General features: G+C 47.2%; 2 protein-coding genes across 2 annotated transcripts in view; both read right to left on the reverse strand.

Moving 5' to 3' along the window:
- The window catches only part of TXNDC17 (thioredoxin domain containing 17), a 324,677-nt gene that overhangs the window by 4,225 nt on the left and 301,759 nt on the right, over positions 1-18,693 (reverse strand). The gene's annotated exons all lie outside the window — the stretch shown is intronic.
- Positions 9,351-18,693, reverse strand: part of LRRC75A (leucine rich repeat containing 75A) — a 71,219-nt gene continuing 61,876 nt past the window's right edge. The window contains 1 exon segment of the mRNA XM_060259183.1: positions 9,351-11,288. Coding sequence (XP_060115166.1) covers positions 10,670-11,288 — 619 coding nt within the window. The 3' untranslated portion in view covers positions 9,351-10,669.

The following is an 18,693-nucleotide window of genomic DNA, read 5'->3' on the forward strand; positions in this document are numbered from 1 at the left end:
CTCTCTGATGGCTGTTATTGCCAGTGGGAAGAAGGGGCTACCTAAACCCGCAGTTGTCCCCCAAACTAAGATTTGTAGATTGCAATGGTGTGGGGGCTTGCTGTGCGTGCTAAGTACTGTCAAGTTGCTTCTGACCTATGGCAACCTTATGAATTAATGGCCTTCAAAGTGTCCTATTGTTTACAGCTTTGCTCAGATCTTGCAAACTGAGGGCTGTGGCTTCCCTTAGTCCATCCATCTCATGTTGGGTCTTCCTGCTTTCCTACTGCTTTCAACTTTTCCTAGCATGATTGTCTTTTCTAGTGAGTCTTATCTTCTCATAATGTGACCAAAGTACAATAGCCTCAGTGTAGTCACTTTAGGTTCTAGGGAGAGTTCAGGTTTGATTTGATCTAGAATCCACTTATTTGTCTTTCTGGTGGCCCATGGTCCATGGTATCTGTAAAATTCTCCTCCAACACGACAATTCAGGATTCACTAGTTAGGCAGTAGGTGGCTTCAGTTACACCTGGCCACCACATTGGACTGCCATAACAATGCTGCAGTTACACTTCACATAAGATCATAAGAGAAGCTATGTTGGATCAGACCAATGGCCCATCCAGTCCAACTCTGTGTCACACAGTGGCCAAAAAAGCCAGGTGCCATCAGGAGGTCCACCAGTGGGGCCAGGACACTAGAAGCCCTCCCACTGTTGCCCCTCCCCCCCAAAAAGCACCAAGAATACAGAGCATCACTGCCCCAGGGAGTTCCAACAATATGCTGTGGGTGTGGCTAATAGCCATTGATGGACCTCTGCTCCATATGTTTATCCAATTCCCTCTTGAAGCATACATTCACATACATTAAAAAGCACCAAAGAGCAACGAGGCAGTTTCAGAACACATCACGGCCAGCAGGGTGCACCAGAGATATGTTTAAAACGCTGCAATAACCTGCAAAGACGACTGTGATTCTCACATGGGTTTACATTTAGACCTCGCTGGACTGTTCTTTCAAACGAAACGATGACCCTCCATTATTCGTTTCTTCTTCCCAGAATGCAGCTGCCAGAATGCAATCAAGCTGTATGCCTGCCAGCATCCAACATCAAAGACTGGCATAACAGGTCTTATAAGCTGGATAACCCAGGCTTGCCTGATCTCAGAAGTTAAGCAGGGTCAGCCTTAGACAATATTAGGATAGGATACCAGGGTTGTGATGCAGAGGTAGCCAATGGCAAACCACCTCTGAGCATTTCTTGCCTTGAAAACGCTGCGGGGTTGCCATAAGTTGGCTGTGACTTGAGAGCACTGGTCCTGGAAAATCTGCTTTTTCCTCACCCCCCCCCCCTTTAAAAAAAAATCTGCCTGATGAAGGGTTCTCTAGTGCCCCAAAGCTTCCATGCTCTTTTGTGTCATTTGAGTTGGCCTGAATAAAAGAGATTTGCATGATTGTTCAGTAAGCAAATAACTTTCCATTGCACCAAAACCAAAGTTTGCCGGGCATCAGATGCAAAAAAGCTCATGCCTCTCATTAGTTTCAGTAGAATACCTGAGCTTGGGCAGCTTTGGGGGCTCAAATAAGAACAAGACACCAACCTCAAATTCATATGCGAATGAATGGAGATACTGTACTACCACTTTGAACAGGACTTCAGTCTTTGCATGCATGTTTTAAAATGGGATAGTTTTTGAACATCCTCCAGGGTTGTCAACTTTGGGTTGGGAGATTCCTGAATATTTTTTGGGGGGGGGGGTAGAGCCTGGGGGTGGGAGAAACCTCAGCAGGGTATAATTCCATAGAGCCCACCCTCCAAAGCAGCCATTTTCTCCAAGGGGACTGATCTCTGCAGTCTGGAAATCAGCTGTAATTCCAGGAGACTGCCAGCCCCTACCTGAATGTATGCAAACCTCCCCCCCCCCCAATTATGTGCAGGTGGTTGCTGCTTCTCAGGGTTCTCCTGTGGGTGACATGGAGAGGGAGAAATAACCAAGTATGGGGAGCTCCTTGATGGAAGGGTGTTATAAAAATATTCATCTCCAGTTTATAACCATTGGGTTTTTAAACAGCCCTTCATCCAAGCAACTCACAGTATTGTACATTAACCCCCACCCTTAATATCCCCAAAACAACCCTGTGAGGTAGGTGAAGTTGAAAGGCAATGGCTGGCTAAGCAAGGATTTAAACCCAGGCCTCGGGAGCACTGAGCCTTTAAATCCCTTCTTGTTTCTTGCATAAGAATAGGGGATTAGGTGTTTCCCACTGTTTCCAGCTCCCTTTCCCCTCTCCCAGCTTCCATTTCCAGGGCTGAGCTGGATGTTTGAAAAGCGGGAAGACTGGGAGAAAAACCTGGACTGGATTTCTAAGGAAGCTTAGCTTGCGTCCCATGATTAAACAAGTCTTTTTTTGGGGGGGGGGGCACATTAGGAGCCACGTTTAGCCAAATGGGAGGTGAAGGCAGAGAGATGGATTAAGTATCATGGAGAGGTGCTTTAGGGAGGAAGCGCTAGAGAAAACTTGGATGGGGAGCGGGGGAGGCAATGCACTCCTGAGCGTGTTTACTTATAACACAGTTTGATTAATAAATCTTGCTTCCTAGAAACTCTATGATCTCTGGTCCTGTACTTGGAGACAAGACAGATTTTAATTCTCAAAAGGGTAACCTCTCAGTGCTGTGGGCCAGCCTTGCTGTTCACTCTCTAAGCCTTTTCTGTTCCATTTCTACCAGGGAAGATGAGAAGACTTGCCCACTGGAAAGTGAAAGGTATTTTGCATATACTTCAAGGCTATGACATTCCTGCAAATTTCTAGAATGAACAATTTGCTCCCAAGCCCAGGGGCAGGGTCCTTAAGACTGGCAGCTGGTGCAGAACGCCGCCGCCCGGCTGTTATTGGGGCTCCCAAGATGGGAGCACATTCAGCCGGGACTTCGGGCTCTGCACTGGCTGCCAATATCCTACCGAGTTCGGTACAAGGTGCTGGTTATTACCTTTAAAGCCCTATATGGTCTAGGACCTGCCTACCTGAGGGACCGTCTCTCCCCGCATGTTCCCCAGAGAGCACTGCGATCGGGATCTCAAAATCTTTTGGTTGTCCCCGGGCCAAAGGAAGCCCGCTTGAAGACCACAAGGGACCGGGCCTTCTCTGTAATGGCTCCATTTTGGTGGAACCAGCTGCCGGAGGAGGTAAGGGCCCTGCGGGATCTTACTCAATTCCGCAGGGCCTGTAAGACAACCCTCTTCCGGCTGGCCCACAACTAACCGGCCCTGTACCCCTGTATACTGACTACTGAATATTGAATATGGAACACCGGAATGCTGAAGACGGTATACCGAATCAGTATTTGAATTTGAATAGAGTGTAGCTTCACGACCGCTGTCTGATTTTTAACGATATGGATATTTATAACAAATGTTGGATTTTAATTATTTAATATGAAATGTTAATTTTAAAGTGTAATTTATTTTTATGTTAGTTTTACATATGTTGTAAGCCGCCCTGAGCCACTCGGTGGGAAGGGCGGGATATAAATCCCAGATAAATAAATAAAAATAAAATAAAAGAGTAACAACAGTTAGGCATGGCTGCTGCAGAAATTCATCAAGGGCTAGAGTTGCCAAGACAGATACCAGTTCATTTGGAGAAAATAGCTGATTTTGAAGTTGGACTTGGAAGTTCCCCGAAAGCACACCCTCCTCAGGCTCCACCCCTCAAATCTCCAGATATTTCCCAACCCGGAGCTGGCAACCTGATCAAGGGTGCATGTAGTAGATATTTGGGAAAGCTGTGCCTCTTGAATTTTGACACAGACACAGCGTATAGCTTAAAGTCCAAGGATAGTATGGGTGCATTAGATTGAAACTGATTCTGCACTAGGCTTGTTACAGGTAGAAAGCCCTTTTGCTTCTGGGGCTTCTCTCCATTTTCGCACAAGTTGCGCTGGATCTGTGAGTTGGCCCACAGCTGTTCTGCAGCAAGCGAGATCCTCTGACAAGCAGTTTCTGCTTGCTGTGGAAAAACGGCGGGCCAACTCGCAGCTCTGGGGCAACGTGTACAAAAATGGAGAGAAGCCCCAGGAGTAAAAGGGCCCTCTACCCGGAACAAGCCCTAGTGCGAAATTGGTCAGAATTTCTAAGGGAGCAAAATATTAGAAACACGTACAATAAGGCAGACGTTAAGCCACATGGCTTACCTTTACGAATCCCATGCTGTGGCACGTGTGTTTGTTTGCAAGTGGCTTAACCCTTCTCTTACACTAATTTCTTAATCCTAAAATCAGTTTAAGAAAGAGAAAGGGAGGCTTGTTTTCCACCATTAGCTCTCCAGAACGCAGATGCCCAGTTCTGCCTCCAGTTGCACCCAAGCCTACAATCTGCAAAATAAATATTTTGCTTCGAGCTTAGCTGCTATTCCAATTAAGATGATGGATTAGTTAATTAACTAGATTGTTGCTGCATGTTTGTTATGTCAATATTCACATAAGAAGTGAATTTGGCTAATGGAATTAACTGAATCAAAAAGTTTGACGACAACTAGGACTCACAGGGCCAGCTGTAAAAAAAAGAATTACCATGGACCATCAGCAGTTGCTTTTCTGATGACAAGGAAAGTTGCTAGTCCTTCTGGTGAAACCAGTGGCCAAGGACACAGTGTCCAGAGTGGTATTAAAACTCTGCATTCTTGTATAATCTGTAGCATTTTTTTAACACCAGAAAATGGTTTTTTTTTCCAAGGCTTTGAAAGCTACTTTAATCACTGAGACCTTTTGTTTGTGGAATGCTTTCCCAAAAGGCCATGTCCTTACACTCTCGCTGTGTTTGACCAGAGATTCTTTCAAAAAATCAGGATTTCTTGGTTTGGTTTAAAAAAAAAAAGTATCAGTGCTGCTACGTTTTCTTCCTTAGATAAGATCTTAACTGCCTGCTCAGGGTTAGCTTGTTAGGTCTCCTTGCTGCTTTGTTTGATTGATTTTTTTGAGGGGTTTTTTTTTCTGCAGTCAAGGTCCAACCCATCTTGTTTTATTAGAAGTATCTGGGAGATCAGTTTGTTGCATCTGAAATCTTGACATGAGCTCTTAGAACACTGGCAGACAGATTCCTCTGCCTGGAGAAGCAGCTCAATTATGTAAAGTCCTGCAGCCACAGGATTTCATGCATATTAACAACTCTTTTGCGTTCTCTTCTCACTTCCTGGAGCCTACAAAATGCTGAGTCTCTGCAGGAGAGAATATGTAAATGATTCCTCCCAGGCTGGGAAAGTGACAAAATCTGATTTTGATATATGATGAAATTTTGTATGCTGATGATCACCTACCCCAATATTAAGAGTTTATGGGTTACTTTGGACTTCAGACCACAAGAAAGCTCTACTATGCTGGCGCCATGGTAGGGGTAACACGGGGGAAATCCCCTTAGTCATTTTGTTAAACATACAAGGTTTTTAGGTTTTGTTTCTGTGACATGAGGGTCTCTGGGCAGTCCAGACCCACTTGATGGACAGGGAGTGATTAAGACAAGCTGAAGCCCTATACAAAGTCAAGTTTAACAGCGTTATCAAAAACTGATAATTCAGTTTAAAAAAACCCATAAAGGCTCACTCATAATCTGGAGCCCCAGAACTTGTTCTTTTTTCAGCCATTCCAATATAGACATTATAAACTGCTCTCAACGCTATAGCAGGATCTGACCTCTGTTGTTCTCATGTGTCTGCTGCCAAATACAGTTCTTGCTCCCCCGAACTGCTATTTAGCTATTTCAAGACAGGCTATTCTTTGCACTACAATTCTTGATTTCTGTCTATGATTAGATTCTATCACATGCAGCACGCTTCTGGCTCATGTTTATGCTGTGCCTTTTCCCAATGGCTTTTAAAATTGGGCAGAAGGCAGTTAGTGCAAGACTTTTACTTCCACCTGTAAGCATGCAAGGGCAGCGTGCCAAATGCACAACCTCAGAAAGAGATCTGCCTGATGTAAATGGATTGCTAGTTCTGTCAGAGGCATTTGTTCCTGGGCTAGCACTGTAATTGTTAAGGAAAGCCAGCAAGCACTTCTCGATGGGACTCTCCTGGATGGCACTGGGCAGAAGCAGCTGAATTCCAGATGTCCACCGAGGGGATCCCCTCCCCATCCTCCTTCAGCACAGGTGGAGGCAGGCGGTTCAAAGATGCAGCCTTGGAGTGTTTAAACAGATCAAAAGGATTACTTCCACGTTGGGTCCAAGAGGTTCCACAAAAATCCCTGCCACAGCTGCAGAACAACCATTGGTAAAACTGAGCTCTCAAAAGGACTGGAGATTTTGAGAGATGGTAGACCTAAACTGAGGAGCCCCATGGCGCAGAGTGGTAAGCTGCAGTTCTGCAGTCCAAACTCTGCTCACGACCTGAGTTTGATCCTGGCTGAAGTTGGGTTCAGGTAACCGGCTTGAGGTTGACTCAGACTTCCATCCTTCTGAGATCGGTAAAGTAAGTACCCAGCTTGCTGAGGGTGTAGATGACCATAAAAAGTCTGCCAAGAAAACGTCATAATGTGACATCACCCCATGGGCCAGTAAGGACTCGGTGCTTGCACAGGGGACTACCTATCTTAGACCTAAACTGTGATTGCAGATCAGTCCTGAGCGGGCAAACTGAGCAGCAATGGTGCACGGCCCAGTTTCTGTGCACCACTTCATCCTCTACAGAGCCCCAAACACGGATGTGCTTTTTGATGGGACAGAGACAGCTCGGATAACTGGACCCTTGCCTGCATTCCAGCTACATCTGACAAAGTGAACAGCTGTATCTGACAAAGTGAACAGTGATTCATGAAAGCTCATCCCCAGCCGCAATTTTTTTTAGTTTTTAAGGTGCTACTGGACTCTTGGTTCTTTTTTACCTTACCTGTACATCAGCTTCCGCTGCTCACCAGTATTCCTTCATGCAGTCAACATGAGGCTGATGTTTTCCTCGCACTACAGCAGTTCAGCTTCCATGGTTTCCCTGCAGGGCAAAGAAGAGCTCCGAGGGGGCAATTTTGGTAAGGGGGGGGGGGAGGTACCATCCCTTTCAAACAAGCCCTTCTCCCAGCACCACAGTCCTTACTGAATCCCCTCCCTCCCTTTGCAAACGCTTTGAAAAACCACACGGGACCCTAATTGTAGATTTCTCCGGACACATCAAGCTAGGCGTCATTGTAATTAGGCCTTTCATGAGTTGCCTGGCCCATCCTGTGTAATCAGCCATCTGTACCTCTCTTTTTTTTTAAGCCTCTTGAGTTCTATGTTCTCTCATGGCCTGGGCAGCCAGCATTCACCCTCAGGCAGCACGGCAAGAAGTTTTGAGCAAAGACTCAAGTACAAAGCAGGGAGTACAGGGCCAGGGCTGGCTGAGCTAGATTTCTCCCCTCCGGTGCAGTGAGTTCACAGTCCATCTTTCCAGTTTGAGCAGCCGGCTGAGGAAGGAACAGTGTCCTGCAATCAAAGACCTTTCTGTTGATGTTTTCCTCCTCGACCTGCATGAAAGGCAGATGTGACCATCACACGATCTTCCTCCTCAGGATCCACCAACAGAGGAGGGAACAGGCTTTTTTTTAAAGCAGGAACTCTGTTCCAGCTGGCTTGGTATGAGGGGGAGTGGCCTAATATGTAAATGAGTTCCTGCTGGGCTCCTTAAAAAAAGCCCTGTGTGAAACAACGGTAACATCAGGGGATTGTGGCCTAACATGCAAATAAGTTCCTGCTGGGCTTTTTCTACCAAAAAAGCCCTTGGAGTAATTAGCCTTGTGCATGTCTCAGGCATGGCAGAACATAGACACTCCCACCTTCTGCTCCCCTTCCCAAGGCAGGGACCATGAGGGTACAAATGACTACAAAATGAAGATGAAGCAGACCACATCAGAGGAAAAGGGAAGTCATGAGATGGAAGAAAAGCAGGCATATGCAATCAGGTATGCTTACGTGTCCCCAGCAGCCAATCAATTCCTCTTGCTATGGACACCAAGGTGCCTCCACAAAAGAGGTGAAGAACTGCCTCTGTTTTCAAAAGATCGCTGTGATGTTGCCACTTTTTGATTTATTGCTGCCCCAGTTTGTTCGGGCTATTTTTACAGTGAAGAATGCACATCTGCGATCGTAGGATTCAGTATCGGGAGCAGCATTCTAGGAATATTCACATTTCCAGCCCTACAGGGAGCGGAGTAAAAACAAAACAAGGGCAGTGCATGGCAAACTCTCAGAAGGCCAGAATGGATCTGAAATAGCCTGCACCCGGCCTGGTCTTGTGTACGGTGAATGGCAACACCTCTTTGAGGTTTTGGGAGCAAGGAGAGGTCTTTGTGAGCTGGCTGCTAAGATCTTTTCAACCAGGGCTGCCATATAGGAGAGTGTGCCCAGGCAATAAACCATGCTTCCCCTGGGGGGGAAATTCAAGCTGCGGCAACCTGCCCAGCAATATAAAAGAGACATGGAAGCTCATCTATTCATTGAGTGCATTTTTATCCTGCTCTTCATCCAGAAAGAGATAAAGATCTCTACTCCTCTGTTGAGTCCTCACAAATGCCCTGTGAGGTCGGTTAGGTTGAGAATGAGAGATTCAGGGTCATACAAGTGAGCTTCCATGGGACTGGGGATTTCAATGGGTCTTCCCATTCTTAGTCCAACACTCTAGCCCAGGGGTGGCCAAAGTGTGGCTCAGGAGCCACATGTGGCTCTTACAAGCATATTCTGTGGCTCTTGAAGCCCCCACTGCCCAGCTTGCAGAAGGCATTTCACTCTTTAAATCACTTCTCCCAGCCAAGCTGGCCAGAAGCTCGGAGAATGCATTTAAAGTTGCTTCCCTTCCACCTCTCCCTCCCTCCCCTGATCTATTTGCCTTCCTTCCTTCCTTCTTTGCAGTTTTCAAAGATCTGACATTCATGTCTTGTGGGTCTCAAACATCTGACATTTAATCTATGTGGCTTTTACGTTAAGCAACTTTGGCCACCCCTGCTCTAGCCACTAATGGTACACCAGCTCCTGTGTTGTCCCATGTATCCAAGGGGCAACCCATGGGTGTTTTGGGCCCAGTACGTCAACTGCTTGGCCAGGTGTCTTATAGCACAGCCCACAGATAGCACAGCCCCTTTTCTCTCTGGTCATCACTAGCACCATTCCAGGCTGCATATTGGCTGCTCAAATGGGTCCTAGCAGGGATTCCCCTGATTTGGGGGGCTTTTTCCTGCCACCAGCCAACTGGCTGGCAAGGCAAACCCCACCCCCAAGCAGCAACGTCCCCCATGCAATGACACGGGAGCAGCAAGGGGATCCAGCAAGCCTATGCTCAAACAAGCCAAAGTCTAACCCTCTCCTCCTCCTCTTGACACCACCCTTTCAAAATGGATTGCAGAGAAGCCATTTTTTTTTATTTCAAATAAGAGGTTTTATTGTTATGCCTGTTTGATAAAGCATACTTAAAAAAAAAAACACAGTTTCAGCTACATGCAAATCAAGACAGAATTTGGAGCAGCCGATTCCTACCGAAGGCAGGAACTGCCCTTGGAAACGGACGTGCAGACACTGCAGACAGCAACACCAGCAGATTGAAGACGTGGGTTGCGTTTGTGCCTTCAAACAGGGAAGGGGGGCTTGGACAAGGCAGCAAGCACTCCAGCACATTGCAAACGGATGTCAGTTTTGGAAACGGAAGGAGCCAGGAAACCTCTTTGGTCCTTTTGCTATTGAAAGAACAATCTTGCCCCACTAGGCTCCCATTTACATCTGGCACTTTGGTGGGACAGAGGCCTGCCCCTATTTGGAAAAAAAAAATCAGTGGTCTTGCTTCCTTTAGAAAAAAAAGCAGCTCTTTTCAAAGATTCTGGAGGGCAGGGGGAAGAAGGAAAGCACTTTTGGTTACAAAAACTACAACACTGAATGCACACGGAGAACCGATACAGGCGGATGACCTCCAAGAGAATCCAACGTTTATTCCACAGGGGATCGAAACATCATGAGACTTGGGAAGGCAGCAGTTCCCTTCCGCACTCGAAAGGAAGGAGGTACCTCTAAGGCTAGTGAGAATTGAGACCCCAGAGCAGAGTTTGGGATGGACACTCCTCTCCGCAGCCTCTCCTCTCTTGTCACAGTGGTGGGAAATCCAAGGAATGGAAAGCAGCAGCTGGACAGGGTTGATCACAAGATGGCACAAAAGAACCGCCACCGTTGCACGGAGAAGAACTGCAACGAGCATCTGGCACTGCCACCTATAAGCTATCAGGTTGTCGGCCTTCATTCCCACAGAGCCTAACAGGGATTGTGCAAAAGCTATCCTTTGAACAAAAGAGGTGCACTCCTGCCAAAGGTTAACCTTTTTTTAAATCCCACAGATTCACTCTCCTGGTGAAAACCACAGGGGATTTCTCTCCGTGTTTTTTGTCTCTCTTTTTTAGGACCGGCGAGGCGACGGTCATCTAGACACTGATTGTGTTTGCCTCAGTGACAAGACTTTGGGCCTTAACCAATTGAAAGCGTAGCCTGCCCCACTTGGAATTCGAAGTGTACAAGCAGGGTTTGGTACGCAATTTGGTCCCTACATTTTGGTCCTCTAAAACTAAACTGGGGTCGGCGCTCCTTATTACAACTGTAGCCTCACAAGCATCGGACAAGTCCGGCTAAGAATGTTTTGCTGTTGAGGTATCTATTTGGAGCATCTTGGTCCAACGAGTGGCGACGGCACTTCATGTCTGAACCGTTACAGGAACAGCCTCCTCGGGAGCTGGGGTTTCGCTCGGCAGCAACCGAACCTCAATCACCTCACATGTCCGTACCTGTCTGGGCATTGCATCATCTGCGCGATTGCTTCTGTCCTCATCCTCCGAGCACAGATAATTTTGGCCCTCAACTGGGGTCTCTTGACTTTCTAGGTCACTCACTTGGCCCTCACCGAACTCGAGAATCGTCGGCAGGTTGCCTTGCTTGGGGCACCGTTTCTTAAGGCTGACCAGGAAAGGCTGCGGCAGGGAGAAAATGTCCACGTTATTTCCCAGGTCAATCCAAGTCATGCTCGGGAAGTTCTTGGGGTCCTTCAGGGCTTCCGTCAGGTCCCGCAGGATGGCCTTGGTGAGCCGGTTGCCATTGAGGGAGAGAGTCATGAGGTGTGGCAGGCTGCTGAGCACCGGCAAGAGCTGGAGGAACATCTCATCTGTCAGCTCAGTGAAGCAGAGCTCCACGTTCTCTACGTGCTCCGCGCTATTCTGCAAGTAGGAGACGATCCGGTCCAGTTCCTTCATCGTCAGAGGGATGCCGGACAAGTCCACAGTGTTGTCTCGCGGATTCCCCACCAGGATCGCTTTCAAACTGCAAGAGAACAAGAGAGAGGGAGGAATGCCTGAGTGAGATACCTTCAATTTCCCCAACAGCCCTGCTGATGCCACCAGCTCCCCTGTCTGTCTAAAGAAGAGAGCTCTCCAGCGTTAGCACAAAATCTGATTTCAGGTTCAGATATCTGACTAGTACCTTCAAGTACCACAAACATGGGGAGTGATGGTGGTGGCAGGGATGGTGGCTCAGTGGCAGAGCACCTGCTTGGTAAGCAGAAGGTCCCAGGTTCAATCCCTGGCATCTCCAACTAAAAAGGGTCCAGGCGTGAAAAACCTCAGCTTGAGACCCTGAAGAGCCGCTGCCAGTCTGAGTAGACAATATTGACTGTGATGGACAGAGGGTCTGATTCAGTATAAGGCAGCTTCATAAGTTCATACGACTTGGGAAACAAACTGCCACCAAGAACAATAAAGTAATTTAAATCATAGAATTGCACAGGATTACCCCACTGTTATAGATTGTGTCACTTTTTTTCTCTGCTTCTTGCCCCCAGGAAGCTCACAGTGGACCACACGGTTCTCCCTGACATATCTTCACAACAGCGCTGCAAGGCAGGGAAGCTGCTCTGGCTCATCCAGAGAAAGTTACAGCCAAGTGGGAATTTCTATACAGGTCTCCCCAGTCCTAGTCTGAAAATCTAACTAAACACACTGGCTGTCTCAAATGCAATGAGCCCCATGGGACAGGGTGGTAAGCTGCAGTACTGCAGTCCAAGCTCAGCTCATGATGTGAGTTCGATTCCAGCAGAAGCTGGGTTCAGGTAGCTGGTTCAAGGCTGACTCAGCCTTCCATCCTTCCAAGGTCAGTAAAATGAGTACCCAGCTTGCTGGGGGAAAACTGTAGATGACTGGGGAAGGCAATGGCAAACCACCCCATAAAAAGTCTGCCAAGAAAACATCACGATGTGATGTCACCCCATGGGTCGGTAACAACTCGCTGCTTATACAGGGGACTACCTTTACCTTTAAATGCAATGTGAGGAAGCGGGGGCTTTTAATGCTCACCCCTTCCACATAAATCTTTCCTGATATTTCTCTATGCAGCTTTTTGCTGCTTGGGATATTTTTTTAGATTGCCCATTGACTGGAGAGACATCCCATGCTCATCTGTGGAGGTTATATGAACCCAGACACCATCTGTGCATACTGTAGCATTCCTGCTCAGTGTTTCCAAGCATCCTGCTCACTCCAGAGCCTTTTTTGCTCCCAGAAGCAGCCCCAAAGCTGCCAGCCTTCTGAATGGTGTATGAAACAGCCCTTTTTCCAGGGGGCGCTTCTATGACATGGACATGCCTTGATGTTAGACAGTGTAACCTCCCCAATGGGAACCCAGAGTGGCTCACCACACTCTCCGCTCCTCTGTTTTATCCTCACAACAACCCCATAGGGTAGGTTAGACCGAGAGTGTGTGACTAGTTCCAGGTCACCCAGCAAAGCAGGGTGGGAGTTTGAAGCTGGGTCTCCCAGATCCTGGTCCATTCAAAGCCGTTGGTTTGTTTGGTGGTCATATATTTAGCTGCTGTGTTTTCAGGCATGGTGGGCCCTGTGATCTTATACATAAGCCATCCTGGGCTAACTAAGAAATGTGGGATAATTTTCCCAAGCTGCAGTCTGAAGATGCATAATCTGAAGTAAACAGCAAGGAAGGGGGATCCATTTTTTTTTTAAAAAGCCTTAGCTCTCCGGTGCCCATCTGTGTTACTAGGGACAAACAACAAAACAAATCTTTTTTCTCTCCATTTATCACTCCTAACCGGCTTATTTGCAGACAACAGCCAGAGAGCATTAGCCCAGCAGAATGCGATGCTCGCGCCAACCATTTATCTGCCATGAGTCACACCCTTCAGCAATAGATCTGCCGGGAGGCTATCCAAAAATGACCCTCCAGAATAATACGTCTTTGCTTTATTTGGTTGACAGAGCCAGCCTGTGCAGCAGTGAGAAAAATAATCTAGCTCCAAACAGCACTCACACACAAACGCTGTCTGGACATGTCTGAACTGTTACAGGATCAGCTTCCTCTGAAGCTGGGGATTCTCAGCTACCTTATACTGACTCAGACCATTGGTCCATCAAGAAGACTGAAGAAGAAGACTGCAGATTTATACCCCGCCCTTCTCTCTGAATCAGAGACTCAGGGGGGCTTACAATCCTCTATATCTTCTCCCCCCACAACAGGCACCCTATGAGGTGGGTGGGGCTGAGAGGGCTCACAGCAGCTGCTCTTTCAAGGACAACTCCTACGAGAGCTGTGACTGACCCAAGGCCATTCCAGCAGCTGCAAGTGGAGGAGTGGTAAATCAAACCCGGTTCTCCCAGATGCATTAAGGTCAGTACTGTTCACTCAGGCTGGCAGTGGCTCTCCAGGGTCTCAAGCTGAGGTCTTTGACATCACCTTTTCCCTGATCCTTTTAACAGGAGATGCTAGGGATTGAACCAGGCACCTTCTGTGTGCTGAGCAGATGCTCTACCGCTGAGCCCATGGCCCACCCTACTAAGACGGAGCACTCTGCTATGCCCCCTTATGTCAGCTGTGGAGCCAAAGTGAGTCAAAAGGAAATGGGCTTTTCCTGCTCCCATTAGCACAACTAGCACAGCGCCCTTCAGTTCCTGTCCCCTCTTTCTAGCACCTCCCTGACATTCTCAGGCATTCCTTCCTCAAGAGGGGTAGGAGATAATCTGACTTGGAAAAGGGTGGAAGGAAGCACAAATCTGGGAGACTGACTGGAGAAAAGTCGCAGCTCCTCCACATCTGGAAATATAAATCGCAAGAAGGTACAATTATGTCGACATGTTCATGGCCTATTGGCCTAGACTACTCGGTCTCCTCAGATCTCTGATGCTAAACAGGGCTAGCCCCGGTTAGTATTTGGATAGGAAGCCACCAAGAAAATCCAGGATTGCTGCACAAAGGCAGGCTATGGCAAACCATCTCTGTTCGTTCCTTGCCTTTAAAATCCCATTAGTCGCCACCCATAAGGTGACTGTGTCTTGATGGCAGTTTCCATCAACACTTGCAGCAAAGCTTCACAGAATCACAGAAGAGTTGGAAGGGACCTCCAGGGCCCAACTCCCTGCACAATGCAGGAAATTCACAAATACTTCTCCCACACACACATACATCCCCAATGACCCCTGCTCCATGCCCAGAAGATGGCAAAACCATCCAGGATCCCTTGCCAAACTGGCCTGGAGAAAAATTGCTGACTGATCGCAAAGTGTCCATCAGCATTTCCCTAGATGTGTAAGAAAGGGCCACAAGAACTAAGCACTGATACAACCCTTCCTGCCCTCCTTCTCATGATCTGGCTAATTCACAGAATCAGTTTTGCTATTAGATAACCATTGATAGAGCTAGAGGTTAGAATACTGGACTAACCCTCTGTTGTCATGAAATGTTCCAGGAGGCCTTGGGACAGTCAGCCTCATCTATCTCACGGGGTTGATAAAATGGAAAGAGGATAAAATTGCAGGCATTTTATATGCTGCCCAGAGCTTCTTAGAGATAAAAATGTGCTAAGCAAATACACAGAATTGGCATTTTCATGAGTTCTTCATTTCCAAGGCATGTGTTCAGGACAAGCCAGGAAATCTGAAGAAATCACATGTTTGTTAGCTGCCCTTTCGCTAGCCCCTAATTTCTCCTTCCCCACCGCTTGCTTGTTCTGATGCCGACTTAAGCTGATCCAAGAAAACAGCATTTCCCCAGCTTTGTGCCTTCCAAGTAATGTTCAAACCGGCCAGCTGGCTTGAAAGATGTGCTCTCTGGCGTTGTCTCCAACTGGATGGTTAACTGTGGGCTATGCCAGTTGCGAAGATCGACACAATATCCCCAACTTCCTTATCTAAACCCTGCATGCACACACAGAAAGATTCTTGGGAAGGCTGTGCCCTCAGAGTGACGCTAAGCACGGGGCATAAGCATCTTAAATAAATAAGATCAGGCGGCCAGACTCCCAGACGTTTTCCTCTCTTGGCATTTTAAATCCCTGGACTGACAGAGGGAGAGATTAGAATGCGCCTGCAGCAGAATAAGAGCAGGTTTCCCTCCTCGGTCCCCCCACTCCCTCCTTAGATCCAGAGGAAACGCCACTGCTTGACTCTGCAAATACCCGTAGCACCATACTCACATCCCCAGATTTTGGGTAGAAAGACGTTAGGCTGGGAGAAGAGGCCCTTGGAGAAAGCTACATGGAAGATTTGTGTGGCCTCTTTCTTTCTAAGCTGAGCCCCCCAATGCCTTGTCACTGAGTAAGGACTACATGTCATTAAGCACTTCAGAAAAACCTCCTGGTGCCTCCAGGAGATTCAGACAGAGAAAGAGGAATGGGAGAGAAGGCAAGCAAGATGGAAAGCTTCCTTTAAACAAAGGAAAACAATGCCTTGCTGGAAGCCACAAAGGCCAAGGCAGCAGCATCCAGTCCGCTTGCCTGTACTCCTCAAGACTGGCTGGATTTTCCTCTCAAGAGAAGCTTCAAAGCGTTCTCAATTCCGACTCCGGCAGTTCGTGCAGAAAGTAGTCTTGGTTTAATCCGAACAGTGATGAGCGGAGCTAAAGCTCAACTCAGGAGAGAGGTGATTGTTGGTTCTTGTCTTGGGAGAAACAGACGGCAACATTCAACACCCTCTCCCGAAAGTGGCAGAGGGAAGATGCTCTCACCCCCCCCCCCTTCCCGGCGAGCTTGCTTTTCACAGCTCCCACACACCCCGGCAACACGCTCTGCATTTCTCATTTTTTTCATCTTCCCTTCCATGCAGCAAGAGCTGTGAGGGACAGAGAGCCCGTGACATCTGAAGGCATATTAAAGTAACAGGCACACATTAATGCAGAGTCAGGAGGACGTGAGGAATGAGCAATTTAGAAAAACACACTGGCTGTAAAACTCAGCTGTTTTGACCCTCGGAGGGTGGCACAGAGGCCTCAATTCTGCTCAACAGCATGGGAGTGACGGGAATCAAGGTGTTTACCAAACTGGATATAGATAAACTCTATATCCTGGATTTTATGTACCCCCAAACTTAGCTTGCATGTACGCATTGCTCAGCTTCTCTGCATACACACAGAAGCATCCATTTATCTACATGTCTTGCAGCCCAGAGAAAGTCCTCCAGTGGTAAGAAGGAACTGCAGGGGGAGGGCACGCCGCTAGTGCGAGTCCAGATTCACTAGTGTGCTAGGGTCTGCTGCCTTCACACAAACTGGACAGGGCCATACCAGATCAGACAGGCGTCACAAGCCTGGTACAGGGCCCACATTCCACACGTCCAAGATAGCCGCAGGAAAGGTGATCAGCTGTGAGAATACCAAAGCTCTGAGAAGCCTCCCCCCACCCCCAGCTCTTAAATAGAGGGCCTTGCTATCCTTCCCTCTCTTGGGAACAGCTATCACAGCCACTGAGGCAAAGAAAAGTACAGCAGATTATGTTTGCTCATTGCGGGAACAAATGGATTTCTTCGGTGCATCTCGGGGAGCAACGATCACATCGCTATGCTCTGGGGGCGGGGGGAGTTGCTTTCATTTTGTAGTCAGAATTAGAAGATTATTTGCTAATAATTGCTAACAAACCTGGTGCGTGTTTGTTAAATCTTTAATTCTTCATGAGATGCCTCGGTGAACCAAGGAAAATTAGCACCAACCACTGCAACGTTTGCAGGATGTAATTCCTTTGGCAATCACTCCATTATAATATCAGAGTTAAAATTGTGGTGCTTTCTTCTTAGTGACAGGGGAGAGCCCCACCTTTTGAGAACACCAAGAACATCCAGTACTGAAGGATTTGAAACGGCAACCCCATAGAGGGCTGAGAAAAATCACTAATAGCCTTTTGCATTTTCAGGTTCAAGCCTATGCTTACTCAAAAGCAAGCCCTAACTTTCATTACAGCCAATATACATAGGACTGCTTAGGGATACAAAAAGAGCTTGCTGGATCAGAATCACCTGCTCACAGGAGACTTGGAAAACCCCACAAATAATCCTTCAACTGTGTGCTTTGCAGCAAGTGAAATTCAGATATCCTGCCCTCTGGATGTGGGAAGCTCAGTGTAACCATCATAGCTAATTCATTAATGGACCCAGCTCCCTTTTAAAAACATATAAGCTAGTGGCTATAATTACATCTTGTGGTGATGAATTCCATAAGTCAATTAGATCAGAATGGGCAGCCATGTTTGTCTGTAGCAGCAGAAAAGAGCAAGAGTCCAGTAGCATCATAAAGACAAACAAAATTTGTGGCAGGGTATGATCTTTCAGGAGTCACTGCTCACCTCTTCAGCTACCTGAAGAATATCTTCAGATATCTGAAGTGAGCAGTGACTCCCGAAAGATCATACCCTGCCACAAATTTTGTTAGTCTTTAAGGTGCTACTGGACTCTTGTTCATAAGCCAGTTAGTTGGGGGGGGGGATAGAAATGAGATTAATTTTGCAGTCATGGGGAAAACCTGGGTGTTTTTCTTTCTCAAAACTGAGGTATCAAGAATGTTCTACCTTCCTATGAAACCTAGTTGTTATTTAAGAAAGTGAAATGCATTATTCATAATAACGTGGCTCATAAAATTGTACTATTTTGCCTATTAATGCATTTTAGAGGTGTAAGAGCCTTCAAACTAAACTGCAAATGTTTATGAGGTAGAATGCATGCTATAAGAAACCTTTTGCAGTTTCTGTGCCCTCCCCCAACAGGTTTGCCATAGATTGTCCTATATAATATTCATGTTATCCACTGTCTGTCCTGAATCTACTGCTGACCAGTTTTATCTGGTGCCACTCCTAACCCCCCGCCTCCAAGTTTCAAAAAGATTGGACCAGGGTGTCCAGTTCTATGAGCCACAAAAGAAGGTGCCCCCATCCTCCATTATTTCCAATGGAACGTCCCTTTAAATATGATGGCCAGAACTCCCTTTGGAGTTCAATTGTGCTTGTCACCCCCAAAGTTCCACCCCCAAAGTCCGCAGATATTTGCTGAGCTGAATCTGGCAACACTAAAGGCATGTCTTTGCACAGGACCTGGGGTTGCCAGCTCCAGAGCGGGAAACTCCTGGAGATTTTGGGGGTGGAGCCTGGAGACAGTGGGGTTTGGGAAGGAGAGGAACTTCATTCAGTGGGATATAATCCCACAGAGTCCACCTTCCAAAGCAGCCATTTTCTCCACAGGAACTCATCCTTGTCACCCAGAGATCTCTTGTCATTGCAGGAGATCTCTTGGGCCTACCTAGAGCTAGGCAATCCTATACTGTGGACCTGGGGAGGATGTGAAGAAAACAGAATGTACAGTTTAGACCCTCTGTAAATGAGATTACCCAAGGTCTCCCAGGCCTCTCTAGTCCTTATCTGAGAGCCAGTTTGTGTAGTGGATAAGTGTGTGGACTCTTATCTGGGAGA

This window comes from Heteronotia binoei, chromosome 18, assembly GCF_032191835.1.
Source record: "Heteronotia binoei isolate CCM8104 ecotype False Entrance Well chromosome 18, APGP_CSIRO_Hbin_v1, whole genome shotgun sequence".
In the NCBI taxonomy this organism is placed as follows: Eukaryota; Metazoa; Chordata; class Lepidosauria; order Squamata; family Gekkonidae; genus Heteronotia; species Heteronotia binoei.